The sequence below is a fragment of the Diabrotica virgifera genome, chromosome 4 (assembly GCF_917563875.1).
Source record: "Diabrotica virgifera virgifera chromosome 4, PGI_DIABVI_V3a".
Lineage (NCBI taxonomy): Eukaryota > Metazoa > Arthropoda > Insecta > Coleoptera > Chrysomelidae > Diabrotica > Diabrotica virgifera.
The window spans coordinates 46,730,520-46,748,956 of NC_065446.1; the positions used below are offsets into that span (position 1 = coordinate 46,730,520).

Consider the following 18,437-nt stretch of genomic DNA (forward strand, 5'->3'; position numbering starts at 1 on the left):
GTATTTTCTTCTGTTTCTTTCGACAGCGGTTGGAATCGGTTACCTGTTTAAATTTCGCTTGGATTTGGTTTGTTGTTATGTATTTTCTTCCTTTTATTGCTTCCCATGACTTGCCAAGCGTTTTTACTGTTTGTCTGATTTTCTTCTTCATCTTCGCTGGTTGATGTCATATAGTGAGTTTCTCTGTCTTCGATATTTGCACTATTTTTACTTGATGTCGGCATTTGCTGCTGAACTGGTTGAGAGGGATAGTTTGTATTTGCTGTCTGTATAGGAGTTGTATGATACTGTTGTTGCATAGTTGGCATATTCATGTTCATTGCATTTTCTGGTTGGTTCATCATTGTTGGCTGCCACTGTAGTTGGTTATTGGTTGTTTGTGTTATTTGTAGATTTATTGGATCACTCTGTATGTTTTGTTGTTGATAAACTGGTTGTCCATTTCTGAACCCAATAAGATTCCCCGAAGGGAACATATTGTTTTGTTTTTCTCACTTATTGCTAATGGGTTTTTTTATTGTTGTTGATAAGATAATTAGAATTCTTAATCACCGGTTTTTTCGGAGCGCTTTAACGATGTTTACACTTCGATGGCCCAGCGACGACTCACATTTATCTTAAATAAAATTGGTAAAAGTACTGTTAACTCTTTACTCTACGGATTTTAATTACAAAAGATTTTTTCATTCACTAATAATTGTTTATAAATTTTGTAAAAATTAATTTACTACGTTTTTGTGACCACTCTCAAAGGGGAGTTCTATAATGCTTAATAAACGTTCAAAATTTCAGCTCGATCCATTAATTAGTTTAAAAGTTATTAACATTGTTTTTTCTAGAGGTCATTTTTGTAATAAAATAATGAAGATACAGAAATTCTGCGGATACCATACGAAATGTGAAGACTTTCACTTTTAATGCGCACCAAAATAAGTTAAAAAAAAACACTTTTAATATCATTCCTTTTCATTTTTGAAATTATTGAATTTTTATTTTCCCCTCCTTATGGTGGAGCCCCATCTTCAGTTCAGCCTAATTTTTTAACGCCTGCAGACAATACTGTTTAAGATTACAATTTTTTAAAAACAAATCGCTACTTTTTACCTAATTGTACTAGAATAACTTTTTTGTTGAATTCGTGTAACATTGTCAGTCTTTCCAACAGGGCCGTGCCGTGCTATGATGCGGCGAGGCAGTCGCATCAGGCGGCATTACAAGGGGGGCGGCATAGTCAGTAAAATCAAAAATTAAAGTGTCAGATTGTGTAAAAATGTTGTGAAAAACTGTAGAAAAAATGAAATTAAGTGGGTAGGCGCAAAATTTGATTGTAATGCTTTTTAAATGCATTCATTTTTTTCGAATCCTGAGAAAACTAAATAATTAGTATTTTTGAAAAATTTAAACGCAGAATGAATGATTACATTATTACCGAGGGCCGAAAGTCCATGAAAACTTCAATAATGTTTATTTGAATAAGTTACAGGGGTGAAAAAAAAAGAGAAAATTGAGTATACTTTTTAATTTCAAATATCTTATTCAAAAGAAACCTTTTGTTTATTTTAAGGGACTTTCGGCCCTCAGTAATAATGTAATCTTTCAATCTGCGTTTAAATTTTTTAAAAATATTTATTAGCTTTTTCAGTACTCGAAAAAAATGAATACATTTAAAATGCATTGCAAGCAAATTGGCGCCTATGCTCTTAATTCTTTGATTGATCGATTATCGCTTCTAGAAACTTATAACTAAAATTTTAAATTTTTATATGATATTTTTAAATTGAGGGAAATAGATAGTAAAGCACTAGAAAAATATTGTATGAATCATCATTCACTACTTTCAATAGGAAAAGAAAAATCTGATATAGAGGCAAATGATCATCTAGAAGAATTGCGTGATATATCCCAAATCATACCATACTTCATGAAACCTTAAGAGGTTTTGAACTATTTGTGTCAAAATGACCTAATTCCTTTGTACCCAAATGTAGTTGTATCACTAAGAATTTTATTAACACTCCTTGTCTCGGTAGCTAATGGAGAAAGAAGTTTTTCAAAATTAAAAATTATTAAAAACTATTTACGAATCTCAATAAGACAAACAAAACTAAAAAATTTGGCACTTATTTCAATAGTGTTCTCACTAGCTGCTACACCTATCTATCCCCACTAAACTACATCAATCTGATTTACGAGTTTGCCAAAATTAAAGTCAGAAGGGTAAAATTATAATTTTTGTAAATATTACTTATTAATGTAATGTGAATACATATTTCATTTAATTTAAGTGTTTTTAAAATAAAAGTTTTCGTTCATTTTGTGTATTTTCATTTATTAAAAATAAAAGTTTTTTCAATAATATACAGGGTGTTTCTAAATAAGTATGACAAACTTTAAGGGGCAATTCTACATGAAAAAATAATGACCGTTTGTTCTATGAACATATGCCTGCAAATGTTTCGTTTTCGAGATACGGGGTGTAGAAATATTTCTTACAAACTGACGATTTATTTATTGCTCTAAAACGGTTGAGATATACAAATTAAATTTGGTGTGTTATAAAAGGTAGTTATTGTGAATCTTTTGACATACAATTAATTTTATATTCACCATTGGCGCACATACGGGTAATAGTCTGAAATTTTTTTATAGAGAAAAAATAGTACGCCACTGATATATTTCAAATTAAAAACAATTTTTGAATTGCTCGTTCAATGTGTCAAAAATGTATCTTTTCTTTTTTTCATACGATGCTCCGTTTTCATGCAAAAAATAAATCATCTTAACGCTTACAAAGTATTCGACCTACGTTTCTGACTGTATAGAGTATAGAAATCTTATTCTTTGTAAGCGTTAAGATATTTTCTGCTTAAAAACGGTGCGTCGTATGAAAAAAAGGAAACATATATTTTTTGTCACAAATTAAACAAGGAATTCAAAAATTATTTTTAATTGGAAATATCTCAGTGGAGTACTATTTTTCTCTATAAAAAATTCAGGCCGTTACCAGTATGCGCGCCAATGGTGAATATAAAATTCTTAATTGTATGTCAAAAAATAAATGCACAATAACTATACCCCATTCCACGAATATACGACCCTCTTGGATTATCGCGACAACGAATATTTTACTGCGCAAAATATAAAGAACGAAAGTAAATTGTAAATTATATTGTTGTTTATTGGAGTAATTATTAGAGCAAAATACTTTCGTACTTCTTATGTTTCACACTAACACATTCGTTGTCGCGATAAACCAAAACAGTCGTATATTTGTGGAATACACCATACCTCTTATAACCCACCAAATTTAATTTGCATATCTCAACCGGTTTTAGAGCAATAAATAAATCGTCAATTTGTAAGAAAAATTTCAACGCCCCGTATCTCGGAAACGAAGCATTTGCGTACATTGTGTTTATCGAACAAACTGTCATTATATTTTCATGTAGAATTACCCCTTAAAGTTTGTCATACTTATTTAAAGACATCCTGTATAAGGGGCGCCATTTCGAAGACTTGCATCATGTTGAAAAGATGTACCGCACGGCTCTGCTTTCCAATATGAAAAAATATTTCGTCTACCAGTACTAGTTTAAAAGTTATTCTAATTAAATAAATAATACTTCCGCTGTAAAACGAAAACTAGAGACGTCTTATTAGTCTAGGCGCCAAATAGAGACCAACGTGTCCTTTTTAATTCTGATGGACAAACTCAACTGTTTCTTATGGATTTTTGGCTGCTGATTACGAATTTCGGGGGTGGATTTCGATCCGAGTGGTCAAAAAATTGTTATAAACAATTTAATTGTTTATAACCCGTTGTCCTAGGTGAACGACAAACGCGACAACGCGACACGACGCGACGCGACGCGAAAATATCAAGTAATGGTGGTATTTGTGTATGGCCTACGTTTTCGGGTTAATCAGTCTACGACAAGACGCGACGAAGTGCGAACTTGATTTGTTCGCGACGAGACACGACACAGTGTGACGCCCCATTGCTTTATTCAATTCAAATTATGCTACGCAATAGTTTATTAAATAAATAAAAACTAATAATAACTATATAGTACCAGTGTTTTTTCATTAATATACCTTAAAGTCAGTAACAGCCTCTCCTCAATAGAATTTGGTTTTTGAAAATTACTTATTGATAGTTATTGATAGCTCAGTTATTAATACTGAGTTTAACAGCTGCAATGATATAATCGAAAGTGAATAAGCCACAAAACTCTTTAAACCAACGTAGATTATTTCATTAATTTCGGATATAAATGATTAAACTCTCCAAATTTGCTCGTTCTAAATATATGACATTTGTTGTCCTTCTTTTTCGTTTATGGAATTTTTTAGCTAAGTATTTAAAATATGAATTTTCTAGTAACACTGCCGTATACTTCCCCACACTTAAGAATAGGAATGAACAATTGACATCGTCACGTTTGTCCTGGTTTGAGTGATGGAAAGGGACGCGATGCGACGCTACATAAGCCACACGTCGCGTGAATTACTGGTCGCATCGCATCGCAACGCATCGCGTCGCGTCGTTTTCCGTCGCTCACCTAGGACAACGGGTAAGGCTCTGGCTCATAAACTAAAAAAGATATAAAAAAATGTTTTAAATAAAATTTGTTCCTTAATAAAAAACGAAGAAAAAAACGTTTACTAAACTCAGATCCAATAATCAGAACTCAAGATATTGTAAAATTAGTGCACAATGCAAATTTCAAATTGCAAAATAAGTATTTTTCGAAGCTTTATCGATCGTAACTCAGTTTCTACGCATACAAATGCGTAGAAATGCAAATAAAATAAAGCTTCAATTTAATTCAATTTGATTTTCATCATCTACGGTTTCTTCGTCTTCTGTATCTAACTGTATCTCACCAATTAAAGCTACTAATCTACAGAATTACAGAAACACCGGCGCGTTAACAGAGGAGGCGAACCTTGAACGCAAACGCAACGAAAGCCTGTGGGTTCACCCTTACTCTTCTAGACGATTATGCAGTTCAGTTTCTGACATCAATGGATTGGTATATTATTTCTTACAGAATTTTAGTAGTATGAAAAGCGAAACATGCTGTTATAATATACAGACGCATTCTTTAAAAGTATGTGAGGAAGATGAGACTGTTTTTGAAATGACCATTTTTCGGATTCACCCTTACTCCTCCAAGCTCCTGAAATGACCTCTGCAAAAGATCTCTTCGCAACCACTAATACATTGAATGTCGGTGCGATTGGCAAAAGTGATCGAAAACAATGCATTTCAACAGTAACCAAGTTATACATAAACTTTCTTATATATTTGAGGTATAGGAAAACTACCTACTATTGACTGAGCTAAACATAATTTTGTATAAATACCATAAAAATAAGGAACATGGATAAAATAGTCCATAATACCACAGTAAACAGTCAATTTTTTACAATGAGTTATGCTCAACCCTGTATATAAATTCGTATGCATTTAAAAACTAAATTTTCCTCTGACTTTAAAAAATCCGAGAGAGTTTCTGTTGTGGATGACCGACGCTAGACCGACGTAGTTCTCCAAAAGGATATTATGCTGAAGGATGACAGCGTTCTCCTTCCATTTTTGTACAGATATACATATATTTTCGATAAAGAGATCTAAGTCGTAAACGCTTCGAAGTCTTTCATCAGTGCAGTCTGAAAATAAGACAAAAATTTAACCTAAATAATCTTACAATATTCTTCGAATTCTTATACATTTAAATAAATAGAAAAAGACTGTACCGTAAAGTGGGGCTAGTTTGTGACACATGTGGTTACTTTGTGGCAGTGGCCTTTAAAGTTAAACTTATTAACTTGGCCGAGCCATTAGAAATGCTGGAATAATTAAAATGTTTTATTTCAATAGTAGACTGTGCTCTATCTAGGGGACAATAACCAAAGTTCTTAGTGCAACTTCGCTCGTCATGCCACAGCTGATTTGATCATCGTCAAAACAGGTGATTTTAGTTTGGCGCGCAAACTTTGACTTTCCTAGAAGAATTTTTAGAAGATATTTTTACCAAAGTAAATTTATATTTTGACACAATATGTTGCCTCCATTTAATATTAAAATGTCTGTACAAAATGTACGGCTGTTCCTTTGTGCTACAGTTAGAATTCCATATAAATAGCGCAGAAAAATTTACGTGTCACAAAGAAATCCCCACCCATGGAGTGACTTTGTGACAACTTTTTTTGACATTTTCTTGATTTCAATAACATATTGCGCGGTATAGTTTTCACTGAACATAGAGGAATTATTGAGTTTTCAGGTGGTATTTTTAAAATTATAATAAACCGAAAGTGTATGTACTACATCATCACAAAACATAAAAAAGTGTCACAAAGTAGCCTCACTTTACGGTATGACTTGTACACACTTCTATACAGGGTGAGGCAAATAAAGGGCCTATTAGAAATATCTCGAGAACTAAAGGCAACAGAATAATGAAAATTTGAATTAAGGGGGTTTGAAGAGTCATCTATTTAATGAAAATATTTTCATCTATTTGGTACTTCCGGTTATACCGGATATTCCGAATGTTTTGCTGATGACCTGAAATGCTTCAAGGCTGTCTCTTCTATCACTGATTGTATCAACTTGCAGTCAGATTTGTCCAGACTTGTGGACTGGTGTGAAAGAAATTGCATGGATTTAAACCCAAACAAATGCCTCACTATTAATTTCTCTAAGAGGCGTTTCCCCTTGGCTTTTTCCTATGCAATTTCTAAAACCATCTTGATCAATATGTCAGCTACTAAGGATCTTGGAGTCTTATTTGACAATGCTCTATCCTTCAAATTTCATATCGCAGAGATTGTTTCTAGAGCCCTTAAAATGGTTGGCTTTGTCAAGAGATGTACAAGAGATTTCACAAATCTCTCAGCAATACGCCTATTGAATAGATCATTGGTCAGACCCCTATATGCTGCCCCTATATGCCCAATATGCTTCTTCAGTCTGGAATCCCCTCTATACACGCCATGTACACAAATTAGAATAAGTGCAAAGAAGATTTTTGCGGTATTTGGCCTTAAGGCTGGAGTGGATCCCCTGATAACTACCATTATAACTATGATTCACTTCACACAATATTTTCTCTCCCTCCTCTTCAGATTCGCAGGTAATGTAACGACTTACAGAACCTTTACAAAATTCTTAATGGTATTGCGGATTGCCCAGATCTACCGTACTCTATTGGTTTGGCAGTGCCATCAAGGAATACTAGATTTCACCTCATGTTTCAACAACCTTTTTGTAGAACTAATGTAAAGTATAATAATATTAGTTCAAGGTCTGTAAGGACAGCCAATAACTTGTCTCCGAACATTGAACATTGATTAAGGATTTAACGCTTAGGGTAGAATACTAATTTATAAATTTATAAGTATATTGTGTGCTCAAATGTGCTGTATAAAGTGCTCAAATAATTGTCAATTTATTATCTGTGATATGTCATCATTTTCTGTGATATGTTGATATTTAGTGATTTAATTAAGTGTATTTACATATTTACATATTTTTATAATTTATTTTGAGGTTTAATGTATATTTTAGCTCTTAAATTATTTTGTACAGGCCAGGACTGGGCCGCCGGCCCACCGGCCCGCGGGCCGGTGCGCCTTTTGCCTTGGTTAGTATCTATCTATTAAAAAAATTAAACGCTGAAAAATTTTTTTTTGAACCTTAGCACAAAATCGATGCAGCTATCATTCCCCTAAAAAATGTTTTTACTTGCTTCTGATTTCGCCGTTTGGCACCGAAGGCGCAACAGAAACCTACATAATAAAGTCAGTGGGTACAACAAAATATCAGATATCAGATAATCAAATAGCTTAGATAAGACACGCGGCGCCCTCGAAGACCATTTTTACTATTCGGGCGCCTTTCGTATGTTCAATATCCGCTGTTTCTATTGTAATAAATAGCTTAGATGCGACGCGCGGAGCCCTCGAAGACTATGTTTGTGATTCGGGCGCCTTTCGTGGGTATCAATTTCCACTGTTTCTATTATAAAAATAGCTTAGATGCAGCGAGCGGCGCCCTCGAAGACCATTTTTACGATTGGTGCACCCATCGTGGATATCAATTTCCACTGTTTATCAAATAACGGGTATTTATACCTATGGAAGGCGCCCAAATCGAAAAATGATCTTCGAGGGCGCTGCGCGTCGCATCTAAGCTATTTGATTATCTGATACCTGATACAAAGAGTGTTACATCCCACAATTGGACTAAAATATACAGATATAGTTTTCAGTGCTCCAAAACTACATTATACATGCATGATTGTTGTGTCCCAAACTCCTAAATAATGAAGCCAGTGGGTACAATAAAATACAATTTGTATCAGGTGTCAGATAATTATAATCAAATAGCTTAGATGCGACGCGCAGCGCCTTCAAAGACCATGTTACGATTCAGGCGTCTTTCGTTAGGGTCAATATCCGCTATTTCTATTATAATAAGTAGCTTAGATGAGACGCGCGACGCCCTCGAAGACTATTTATATGATTCAGGCGCCTTTCGTGGGTATCAATTTCCGCTGTTTCTATTATAAAAAATAGCTTAGATGCAACGAGCGGCGCCCTAGAAGACCATTTTTACGATTGGGGCACCTTTCGTGGGTATCAATTTCCACTGTTTATCAAATAACTGATATTTAGACGCGAAAGAACTACGCGTCGCATCTAAGCTATTTGGTTATCTGATACCTGATCTCTCGATCAACTCCTTCACATCCTCGCATATCTGACCAATCAAGCCAAGAGTATCCACAAAAGCTTCCTGATTTGAAAATCTTTTTAGATCGCTATCTTCATCTTTCCGTTTCTTCCTGTTGCTCGTTAGTTCAAAACTCACATACTTATGTTAGCTGAGCGATTGTTCTTCCAAACCAGTTCAGCTTATGACACTGTTTAGAAGTGATGTTGAAACCAGCGAGAGGTCCAGAAAGGACTCACTATTACTTCTTACGAACGTAGGTGGCTTACCGTCATTTAGCACGGTAAACCCCATGTCGTGGATCCATTCTGATAGGTATTCGCCTCTCGAAGCGGGACGTTTGGTGAAACATAACAATTGTACGCCAGCCGGTCTACAACTTATGCCTTAACATACCTATTTACATTCTTAACAGAGTGTCTAGTGATTCCAATACCTCGGTTCACCACGTATACGTTCACATCAGATCTCCTATCTTTAACGATTCTCTGTCGAAAGACCAAATGTCACACCTTCCCTTTGTGCGAGTGCCTCTGCAACGTCGTGAGCAGCTCCCGCCCTTCCCACATTTATTTAAAGGAACAGCGTATTAGATGGTTCTTATATTTCTAAATTACTTACCCATACGCTGTCTGATTCCTGGTCCTAGGTGTTTTCACTCACCCTTTTCTCACCGCTTGTGGCAGAGTGTCTCTTGAGGCCCCGCTTTTCCAGGATCAGTTTTTTACACTCCGGGCACTGTAAGCTGTCGGCACTGTGACCGGATTCTTTAAAAGTGAGGGGAAAAAGTCGTCTCAGTACTGCACTCTCGTGCCTCGTCTCTAGTAGGAGTCCTCCTTGTTTTCTCTCTTGCAGTCCGTTTTACTATGCCTGAACTGCAGGCATCTAAAGCGTCCCTGGACACGCAGTCTGTCTCGTATCTTGCATGAGTTCCAGCCAATAAATATATGTTCTCTTTACAGTGTCTTCTTGGCTGCGATACGTGTCAGTCCAACCGTGAGGTTTGTGTTCTCTATTTTCCCTTATACAGACGAGTTTGACGTCGTCATGCTCCCTGCTGCCGGTATACCTCCGAACTTGTCTCAGGATTTCTACCTTGGGACTCCTCCGTCTATATCAAATAGGTACACCTGAACCTGATAGCCCCGAACAACCTCTACTGCGTTTCCCCCCGTGCGGGCCACGATAGTCTTCTTTAGGCGCTCGGTCTGCTATCACTTCGAGGATGAGGTCCCCTCTTATGCCTTCTTTAGTGCTTTTAACGCTAATCCCCTTCTTCCTCGTGTCTACGCTACCCTTGATTTGCTTGAGCAACTCGGCATAGAAATTTCTGCGTCCCTTCACGATCACCTTCTACGCCTCCAGTCTCCTTTCCCCGAGTTTATACTCCTCTGTGCGAGGTGGAGGTCCACACCCATAAAGGTGAGTTCCAGGAGCTTTCTGAAGTTGCTACCTCTGTAGCTGCCACTTCTCTTAGGTATGCCTCTCTGGTCTCCAGTGTCTCCATGTCATTCCTCAATTTATAAATAATTGCCAGTAGTCTCTCGTCCCCGTCCATTTCCGTCACCCTTGTCTCTACGGGGGACCATGAAAATAGTCTGACGGTTTCCTCGGTTCTCTTCCTTCTGACTCTTCTTTGTAATTGTAGTCATAGTATTAATTTGGAGGTACTGCACCTCTCCTGGTGTGTTTGCACCTTCTGCACATATTCCCAGTTCATGTATTTCCCTTATCGGTTCGTGGAACCTTTCTTCCTCACCGAAAAGTCCATGTTCCGCGACCACTACTAAGTCGCCTGCGAGTTTATTCCCTCTTTCCGGTTTAGCGACCATATAGTGAACCTCTTCCAATTCGACTTTATAATGTCCTTTCTTTTTCAAAGCCCCTTTCCCCTGAGTTTAGGACCGTTGCGATCATTTTTATCTCTCCTTCACTAAGATTTTCGGGGAAGAACTCGTCGAAATCCATCTGTGTGGACACTCGTACAGTCTCCCTAGTTTTTTCCTCACCGGTTTTCTACACTATTCTATTTCGTTTCTTAATGCTGCCGATTGCGACTTGTCTGAAAGTAACCTCCATGTCTTCGGTGACTCTCTTAAGGTTTTGTACCTCATTCTTGATCTCGACCTTAATGTTTGTATGGTCGGACATTAGTTTTACTAAATTATTTGTAAAGCTGGTAAGTTTCTCCATTGCTCTTACCATGGCCGTTATGTCCGAGCTCTCCTCCTTCTCTCTAAGTCTCTAGGTATTTCCTCCCCCTGTGAGGAGCTCCTCTGCAAGATTGTCTCCTGTGGAAGATCCGTCTTGATCAGGTCGCTACCCCTGACTGGAGATCTTCCAACAGATCTTCTTCCGAAGATCATAGTCTCCTCCTTCCTCTTTTCCTCTTCGCTGAGTACTTTCCCTTTGTTTCCTTTACTACAATAAACACCTTATCTTCTCATTCATAACTTGTTCCAGCTGCACCATCACTGGTGACTCGCTCCATTATCCCTTCGTTTTGTTGTTTCCCTTTTTCATGTATGATCAAATACTTATCCATATAGTTCCCACGAGTAGGGACGAATTATACTGTCTGGCGAGGCAGTGCGCCCTTGCCAACGATTACAAAAGAGTTTCACCAGTCTCCGAGGGCTCCGTTTGCGACCGTCTGACGTTAGGCCATTCACCACTTAGGCACGGATCGCTTGACACCGTGTGTGGTTGCGGATTTTTTTAACAAGGTTTACTCTTATGCTATATGGAATTTAGTAAAAAATTTGAAAGAATTCAAAAGATGACTTCTATTGAACACAAATCATCATGATTTTTGTTAAATGTTTTTGAACCAATAGATTCTTTTGTAGTAGCAAGTGAAAATTACTCACACTTTTCTAAAATTGTTTTGGAGTCTTCAGAGAGTATCAAAGAGTGTAGCAGAGTAAAACGGATACTGGGAAAGTGAAGCTATATGTTTGTGGAATCTTAATATAATTTACTAGTCCCAATAAAAATAGTAAATTATCTTATGGATTTAAATTAAAATTAGTAATATTGATTTACTTTACACGCATTAGGATTTCAAAAAAGTTTGGTGTCAAAGCTTAAGAGGGAGATCTGGCGCCATTGTTTAGATATTAGTTTGGCGCCTTTTTTAGAATTTGGGCTGGCGCCTTTTTTATAATTTGGGTTGGCGCCTTTTTTATGAGCCAGTCCGGCCCTGATTTTGTAATAATGGGTAAGACCCGTAAATAAATAAATAAAAGTAGATTCAATACAAACCTTTGTGGAAATATAAAGGGTGGTAAGTAAATGTCATAAAGGGCACCTCGGTGTTGAACGGGTTCCATTTCGAAGCAAAATTGTCTGTTTTATCTTGTTTTAGAAGCAACCGAATTCCCCTCATATTGCGGTCTCTAAAAATTTCAATATGTAATTGGAAAAAAGATTACAAATTAACTTACAATAAATTTACATGATTTACTGTGCATAACCAACCATTTGCGAACTTAAATACAATTTAGAGCTTTAGAGTGGTTTTCATTCAACAGTAATAACTATGTTTATTATTTTATATATTTATACTATTCTCACAGTTTTCTGGTAGTCTGGTATACTAATTAACCTCTGTACAAAGTACTGACTGTATTTTTGAAGTTTTTTTACCAAACCTCACTATGTAATTTTCATAAGTTTCGTTGAATATTAGTTAGATTTCCTCGATAACATCTACTTACTGATCCATTCGATGTTTGTACACCTTGTATAGTCTTTGCAATAAACAGTATAATGCACAGGTATATCTAATTTTATTTATAGGACCGGTGTTGCATTTTATTTCGATAATTAACTACTCCCATAACTATTTTCCTATACATTTTCTCTCAGTATTCTTTTTCTACTCAAACTGTCAGATTTTCCCTAGTTGCTTTTATTCCTAAAAAAAAAATGCGAGTGGCACAAAGGCGCATGGAAAGATCGATTCTCGGCGTGACAAAAAAAGACAAAATAAGGAACCAAGACTTAAGGAAAAGAACAGGTATCACTGATGTCGTTGAACGTATAGCCAAGCTGAAATGGAATTGGGTAGGTCACATAGCGCGACTGAAAGACTCAAAATGGACCAGAAAACTAATTGACTGGAGCCCAAGAGAAGACAAACGCAGCAGAGGACGACCACCAACACGCTGGATGGACGACATTAACCGAATATCCAAGAAATGGCAACAAGAAGCACAGAACCGTGAAGAGTGGCGAATAATGGGAGAGACCTATGTCCAGCAGTGGACAGAAGGGGTTGCATGATGATGATGATGCTTTTATCCCCATGTCTGATTACATTTCTCTACAAGTGTGTACTTAAGGTCATACTAATCTCAATCGCCTTTAACGGCCTACATAAATATCGCCCATCAAGCTTTCTTTGGTCTCCTCCAGTGGCGGCTCTTGGCTTTACAGACAGGGTCGGCAAGGTTTTGTCTCCAAAGGCTTCAATTTCATAGGAGATCTTTGGTTTTTGTTTTTTTTTTATTTTTTTTGTTTTTTTTTTTGTTTTTTTCCTATAAATTTAGAAACTATACCTGTTTATAAATTAACTCTAGTCTATGTTGTTTCGAAGTAGCAAAATGGGTTATAATGTATGTAATTGTAAAATTTATTATTGTTTTGGAGGGATTTTAAAAGTTTTTTTCTATCGACATTTGAGACAAGTTTGACATTCTCTCCTGTTTCATGGTGTTTCGACAATACGTTTTGACTCTTTTGAGACAAGAGAAATCCCGTTCATTTGAGACAGAATTTGCCCACATTTGAGCACAATAATTTATTAATTTCGGGAACAGTTTGTTGTACCTAATGAATTGCAGTATATAAAATTATACATAGTCTGTAACTTATCCCACCTTCCGAAAATATTTGGATCAGAATATAAAACTGTTAATTCATTTTCTTATTTTATTTGATTAAAAAATGATGGATAATTTTTAATGAACTTGTCTAATAGATATTTTGAAAATTCTTTGGCGTAACTTTTAAATTTTGAATAGTCAAAGAGGTCAATGACTTATAACACTGAGTAAATAATAGTTTTGCCTGGTGCAATTGTTTTAACTTTTGTCCGGAGACCATACAATTCACTGGACATCAAGACAGCCCCGTCATAAATTTGCCTTACCAATTTATTTTTGATATCAAAAAATTTAATCTATCCTTTAAATTAAAACACCAAAAATATATTATGTCTTATGGCTTCTACTCACGTCTGAAAACCTAACAACCTCTCATAAATTTAGACGTAACGCGTATCGAAGAACAATTATTGATACTTGCGAATGACATGTTACCTCTATCAGTAGTTTCGTCTACTTCTACCGAAAAGGATCAAAATGTAACTACTAATTGATTCTTTCATTCTGTGCTGTTTTAGGTACGCCGGTATATTCTTCGAGTCAGAAAATAAATTAGAAAATTCCAGATCGTATTTGTTAAACAATTTTATTTGTTCTCTATAATTAACTTGATTTAACGAATGCTTCGATACATCCTGTCCCCTAAATGGTAATTCCTAACAACTTAAAAGAATTACAATATCAATAATAATATTAATAATTAAACGACGTAAAACTACTTACCTATTTCATAATTATCCCGGGCGCGCCAGCAAGGCAATACGTGGCTACGTACGTGAGTTTCTGCCGTTTGCAGATCACCGCTCGGCCTCGGCAGAGGTACCCGCTGCCGTACTTTGCATTCAAATAAGTACGGAGAATGTATAATTGGTTGCCTATCGGCTAATATTCCATAGCTTCTTATTATATAGCAAATCCTCGATCTGGGGACGGCATGCCGTGCCGGGCTTTATAATAAGAATTCACACAATCGCAATCGGGTGCGGGTGCATGGCTATAGGATCATTAATTTGAAAAGTCTCGTACGCACAGCGCACAGGGATCACTTAACTAACGTATCGGGATCGAAGTCTTTTAAAAACAATGAATAAAATTTAGTCTGTATTATCTCACAGATATAGTTTTTATTTCACAGAAACGAATATCATCAACTCCGATTAAATTAAATATTTAAAAAATCTATAATGTGTCCATAAATGTGCGGGTCGGCACTGCCGACCCTGCCGACCCTGACGAAACGCCACTGGTCTCCTCTACGACACCTTGCAGCAAAGCAGCCATTCTTATTATTGGATGACTAGCATCTCGTGCTCTCTCACATTCGCATCAATTGGTGTCATCCCTACTCTTTCTTTAATATATTCCTTTTTGTTATCCATTCAATCAATTTCATTTCCACAACACACCACTCGCCTTCTTTCGTTTCATCCATCCTGCCCGAACTCTACTATGGACATCTTTATCTATTTCCCCATTACTCTTTATACCTATCTTACGGACTTAAAAATATTACTTTTCATAATAATTTCACCATCCAAAGTTATAATCTTATTTATAGTATTAACTCCACCTTTAAAAGAACTACTACATTTTTCTTCAAGAGGCTATTATTTCCAACTAACACTTCATCAAGTAGCAAACATTAATCATCAGAGAACGTAATCATGCAGTTTCCCTGTTCTCTGATCCAACACTAATGAGAATAAATAAAAACTAAGCACTGAGCTCTAATGTAATCCTACTTTTACATGAAATTTATCAGTCTGTCCCATATCTGCCCTAAGACTAGTTGTTACTCACTCATACATATCCCTCACAATTTCAACATACTCGCCCCTTTCTTATTAAGCCACAGAACCTCTTGAAGAACTCTATCACACACTTTCTCAATATCAATAAATAACACACGAGCATTACTAAAATGTATTCCTAAAATTTGTATCACTATTCTGACTGAAACGACAGAAGTAGCAATTTTAGGTTATGTTAATTTCGAACCTTCTTCAAGTAACGAAAAGAATAGATCAAGAATCTGGTTTTCGCGCACTTACTGTGCGCAGAGTACTGAAACATCAGAGTACTAAAACAAATTTCATCCCTACAAAATACACTTAGTACAGGAAATACATGAGGATGATCCAGATAGGCGACTACAGTTTTGTGGGATTATATGAGATCCTATTGATGGGCCATTATTTTTGCAACACAATTCGAACGAAGAAGCGTATATATCTATATAGATCAGAGGGCACAATTGATCCCATTTTGACAGATATATTCAAAAATGATAACAGGTACAGAAGATTAAGTGTTTTTCCAACAAGACGGCGCTACTCCTCATTATAGCACAAACGTAAGAAAAGGTTTCCTAGGCAATGGACTGGACGAAGAGGTTTTATTAAATGGCCAGCAAGGTCCCCACATTCAACTCCCCTCGACTTTTTCATATGGGGTTATTTAAAAAGCAAGTTTTAATATTTTTGCTTCATTGGAAGAACTAAGATGACAAATAGTGCATTAATGTGGTCTAGTATACCCTGAAACGCTACAAAATGTTCGTCGTAATTTTGAATAGCGACTCATAATTGTATGGACGTTGGTGGATATAATTTTGAACATAATTACATAATTATGTCTCATTATGGCTAATGGTTAAAGTGAAAGTGGTCGGAGTGCCGACAAAAGTGAATACTTCTTACAGATTCGATTATATTCAATTCAATTACTTTCGATTCGATTCTATTCGATTTATTTTATTTCATTTTATTTAATCTTATTTAGTTTTTTTTATTTTATTTAATTTTACTTAATTTTATATACGTAATTCTATTTTATTTTATATAATTTTATTTTTTATTTAATCTTATTAATTATATTTAATTTTGTCTAATTTTATTGTATTTTGTTTAAGTTTACTTAATTTTATTTAATATTTTAATTTTTTTTCAGTTTATTTAGTTTTATTTATTTTCTTTATTTTTATGTGATTTCATTTAATTTTGTTTAATTTTAATTAAATCTAATCAACATCTATAGGGTTGAAACCAACCCGAACCCAGTCAATATTAAAAAATTCTGAATCTATGTATATCTAGTTTTACCTTGCAAAAAATGTGTCGCGCTATATTTTTTCGAAAAAACTGAACAAAGCAACCCCTATCGGACTGAAACCATCCCAAAGCCAGTCATGAATAGAATATTCGGAATCCGTGCCGCACTATATTTTTTGAGAAAATTGAACAAATCACCCCTATACGGATGAAACCATCCCAAACTCAGTCAATAATTTAAAGTCGGCATCTATACTTGAAATCACCGTGAAACCAGTCAAACAATAGAAAATTCGGGATCTGTACTTAGTTTACTAAGAAAGTTAAGATAAGAGTTTATCAATGTATATTACGGTAAGCTATAAGAAGTACTTATTCACTTCTTGGATACCATGGATATTTAACCTCTCCAGCGAAATACCTGTCTAATGATGTGCCACACATGGTATACGAGACCCTTCCTATATCAGTTCGCCCAATGTAGATTTAAAAGAAAATCCAATTTTATAGAACAAAAACAAAAGTCCAGCATACCTAAACTTTGAAAGTTTTAATTCTTCGATAATTTTTGGATTTCCAGAAGTATACAAAATATGTTTTAAATTAATAAGAACGATTAATTAAACAGAATAATAAATTAAAAAAAGAACGCAAAAAATATCTATTTTAACAAAACAAATGTGGAAGTTTACAACTAAGTGACATCTTTTTTATTTTTAATTAGATTCAAAATTCTTCGAGGCATAGTTTTTATAAAGGTCTGACAACACTCTGGTGTAAATGAATCCCACATTTTTTGCAAGTTTTGCTTCAATTCTTTGACGGATCTAGCAGGATGTTTCCTCAATGTTTTTTTTATTTCGCGTAAAAAAGAAGCGCAAAAGTTTTTCTCGGGGACAAGTCGGGACTATTAGAAACGTATTCCAGAAGTAGTAATATGTGGTCACCAATCCAGTTTAAACTATTTTTTGAGGTATGGCAACCTACATCATCTCGTTGGAAGACAAAATCTTTCGCTAATTTAAACTTATTGAAACGACTTTGTTCCACAACCGGTAAGAAATTATTTAAAACCTTCAATTAATATTTGCCCATATATACAATTCCATCGATAAAATGCAATTTTTCCAAACTATTCGATGACATGCTGCCCCAAACCATGTTAAACGTAGAAAATTTGATTTTTCTGTTGAAACATTAAGCTGAAAAGCCTTACTTTTCCTGCGTATAACTCGACTCCTACTGTATCCAACTCGATTCCAACACAAACTTCAAATCTGGATTAATCACTCCATTGTATTGTATCCCTTAGTGAATTTGTCCAACCTCAATGCTCTTTTGACCATTTTAACTTATTTTTCTTGTGTTGTAATGTTAAGACTGGATTTTCGTTAGTCTGAGATAAAATTAAAATTTTCACAAATAATTCGTATTGATTTTTTAAACTTTATCAATCACTTTGTAAGTAAAAAATCTTAATTTGTGGACCTCTCAGTGACATGTCGATCTAGAAACGTGTGTTTCAACCATTTTACTCCAAAACCTACTTAAATCTAGACAAGTTGCACGTCGGTTTTTCACTATATTGCGTCTTAATCCCCTTCTATCTGCTTCGCTTATTTTACTTTTTCCTACATTTATAGGTTTTGTGATGACAAAACCTGAGATTTTGTATCTCCTAACTATATTTCTTACGCAATACTGTGACAATTGAAACATATTCGCGATTTTCGAATTGATTTTCGAAAATTA

At 35.4% G+C, this 18,437-nt stretch overlaps 1 protein-coding gene across 3 annotated transcripts in view; it reads right to left on the reverse strand.

Moving 5' to 3' along the window:
- Positions 1–893: 893 nt before the first annotated feature.
- The window catches only part of LOC126883025 (tumor protein p63-regulated gene 1-like protein), a 94,074-nt gene continuing 76,530 nt past the window's right edge, over positions 894–18,437 (reverse strand). For all 3 annotated transcript variants that reach the window (XM_050648208.1, XM_050648207.1, XM_050648209.1), the window contains 2 exons: positions 12,011–12,144; positions 894–5,676 (listed from right to left, as the gene is read on the reverse strand). In XM_050648208.1, the coding sequence (XP_050504165.1) occupies positions 5,474–5,676; positions 12,011–12,144 (337 nt within the window). In that variant the 3' untranslated portion in view covers positions 894–5,473. The remainder of the gene's footprint in view (positions 5,677–12,010; positions 12,145–18,437) is intronic.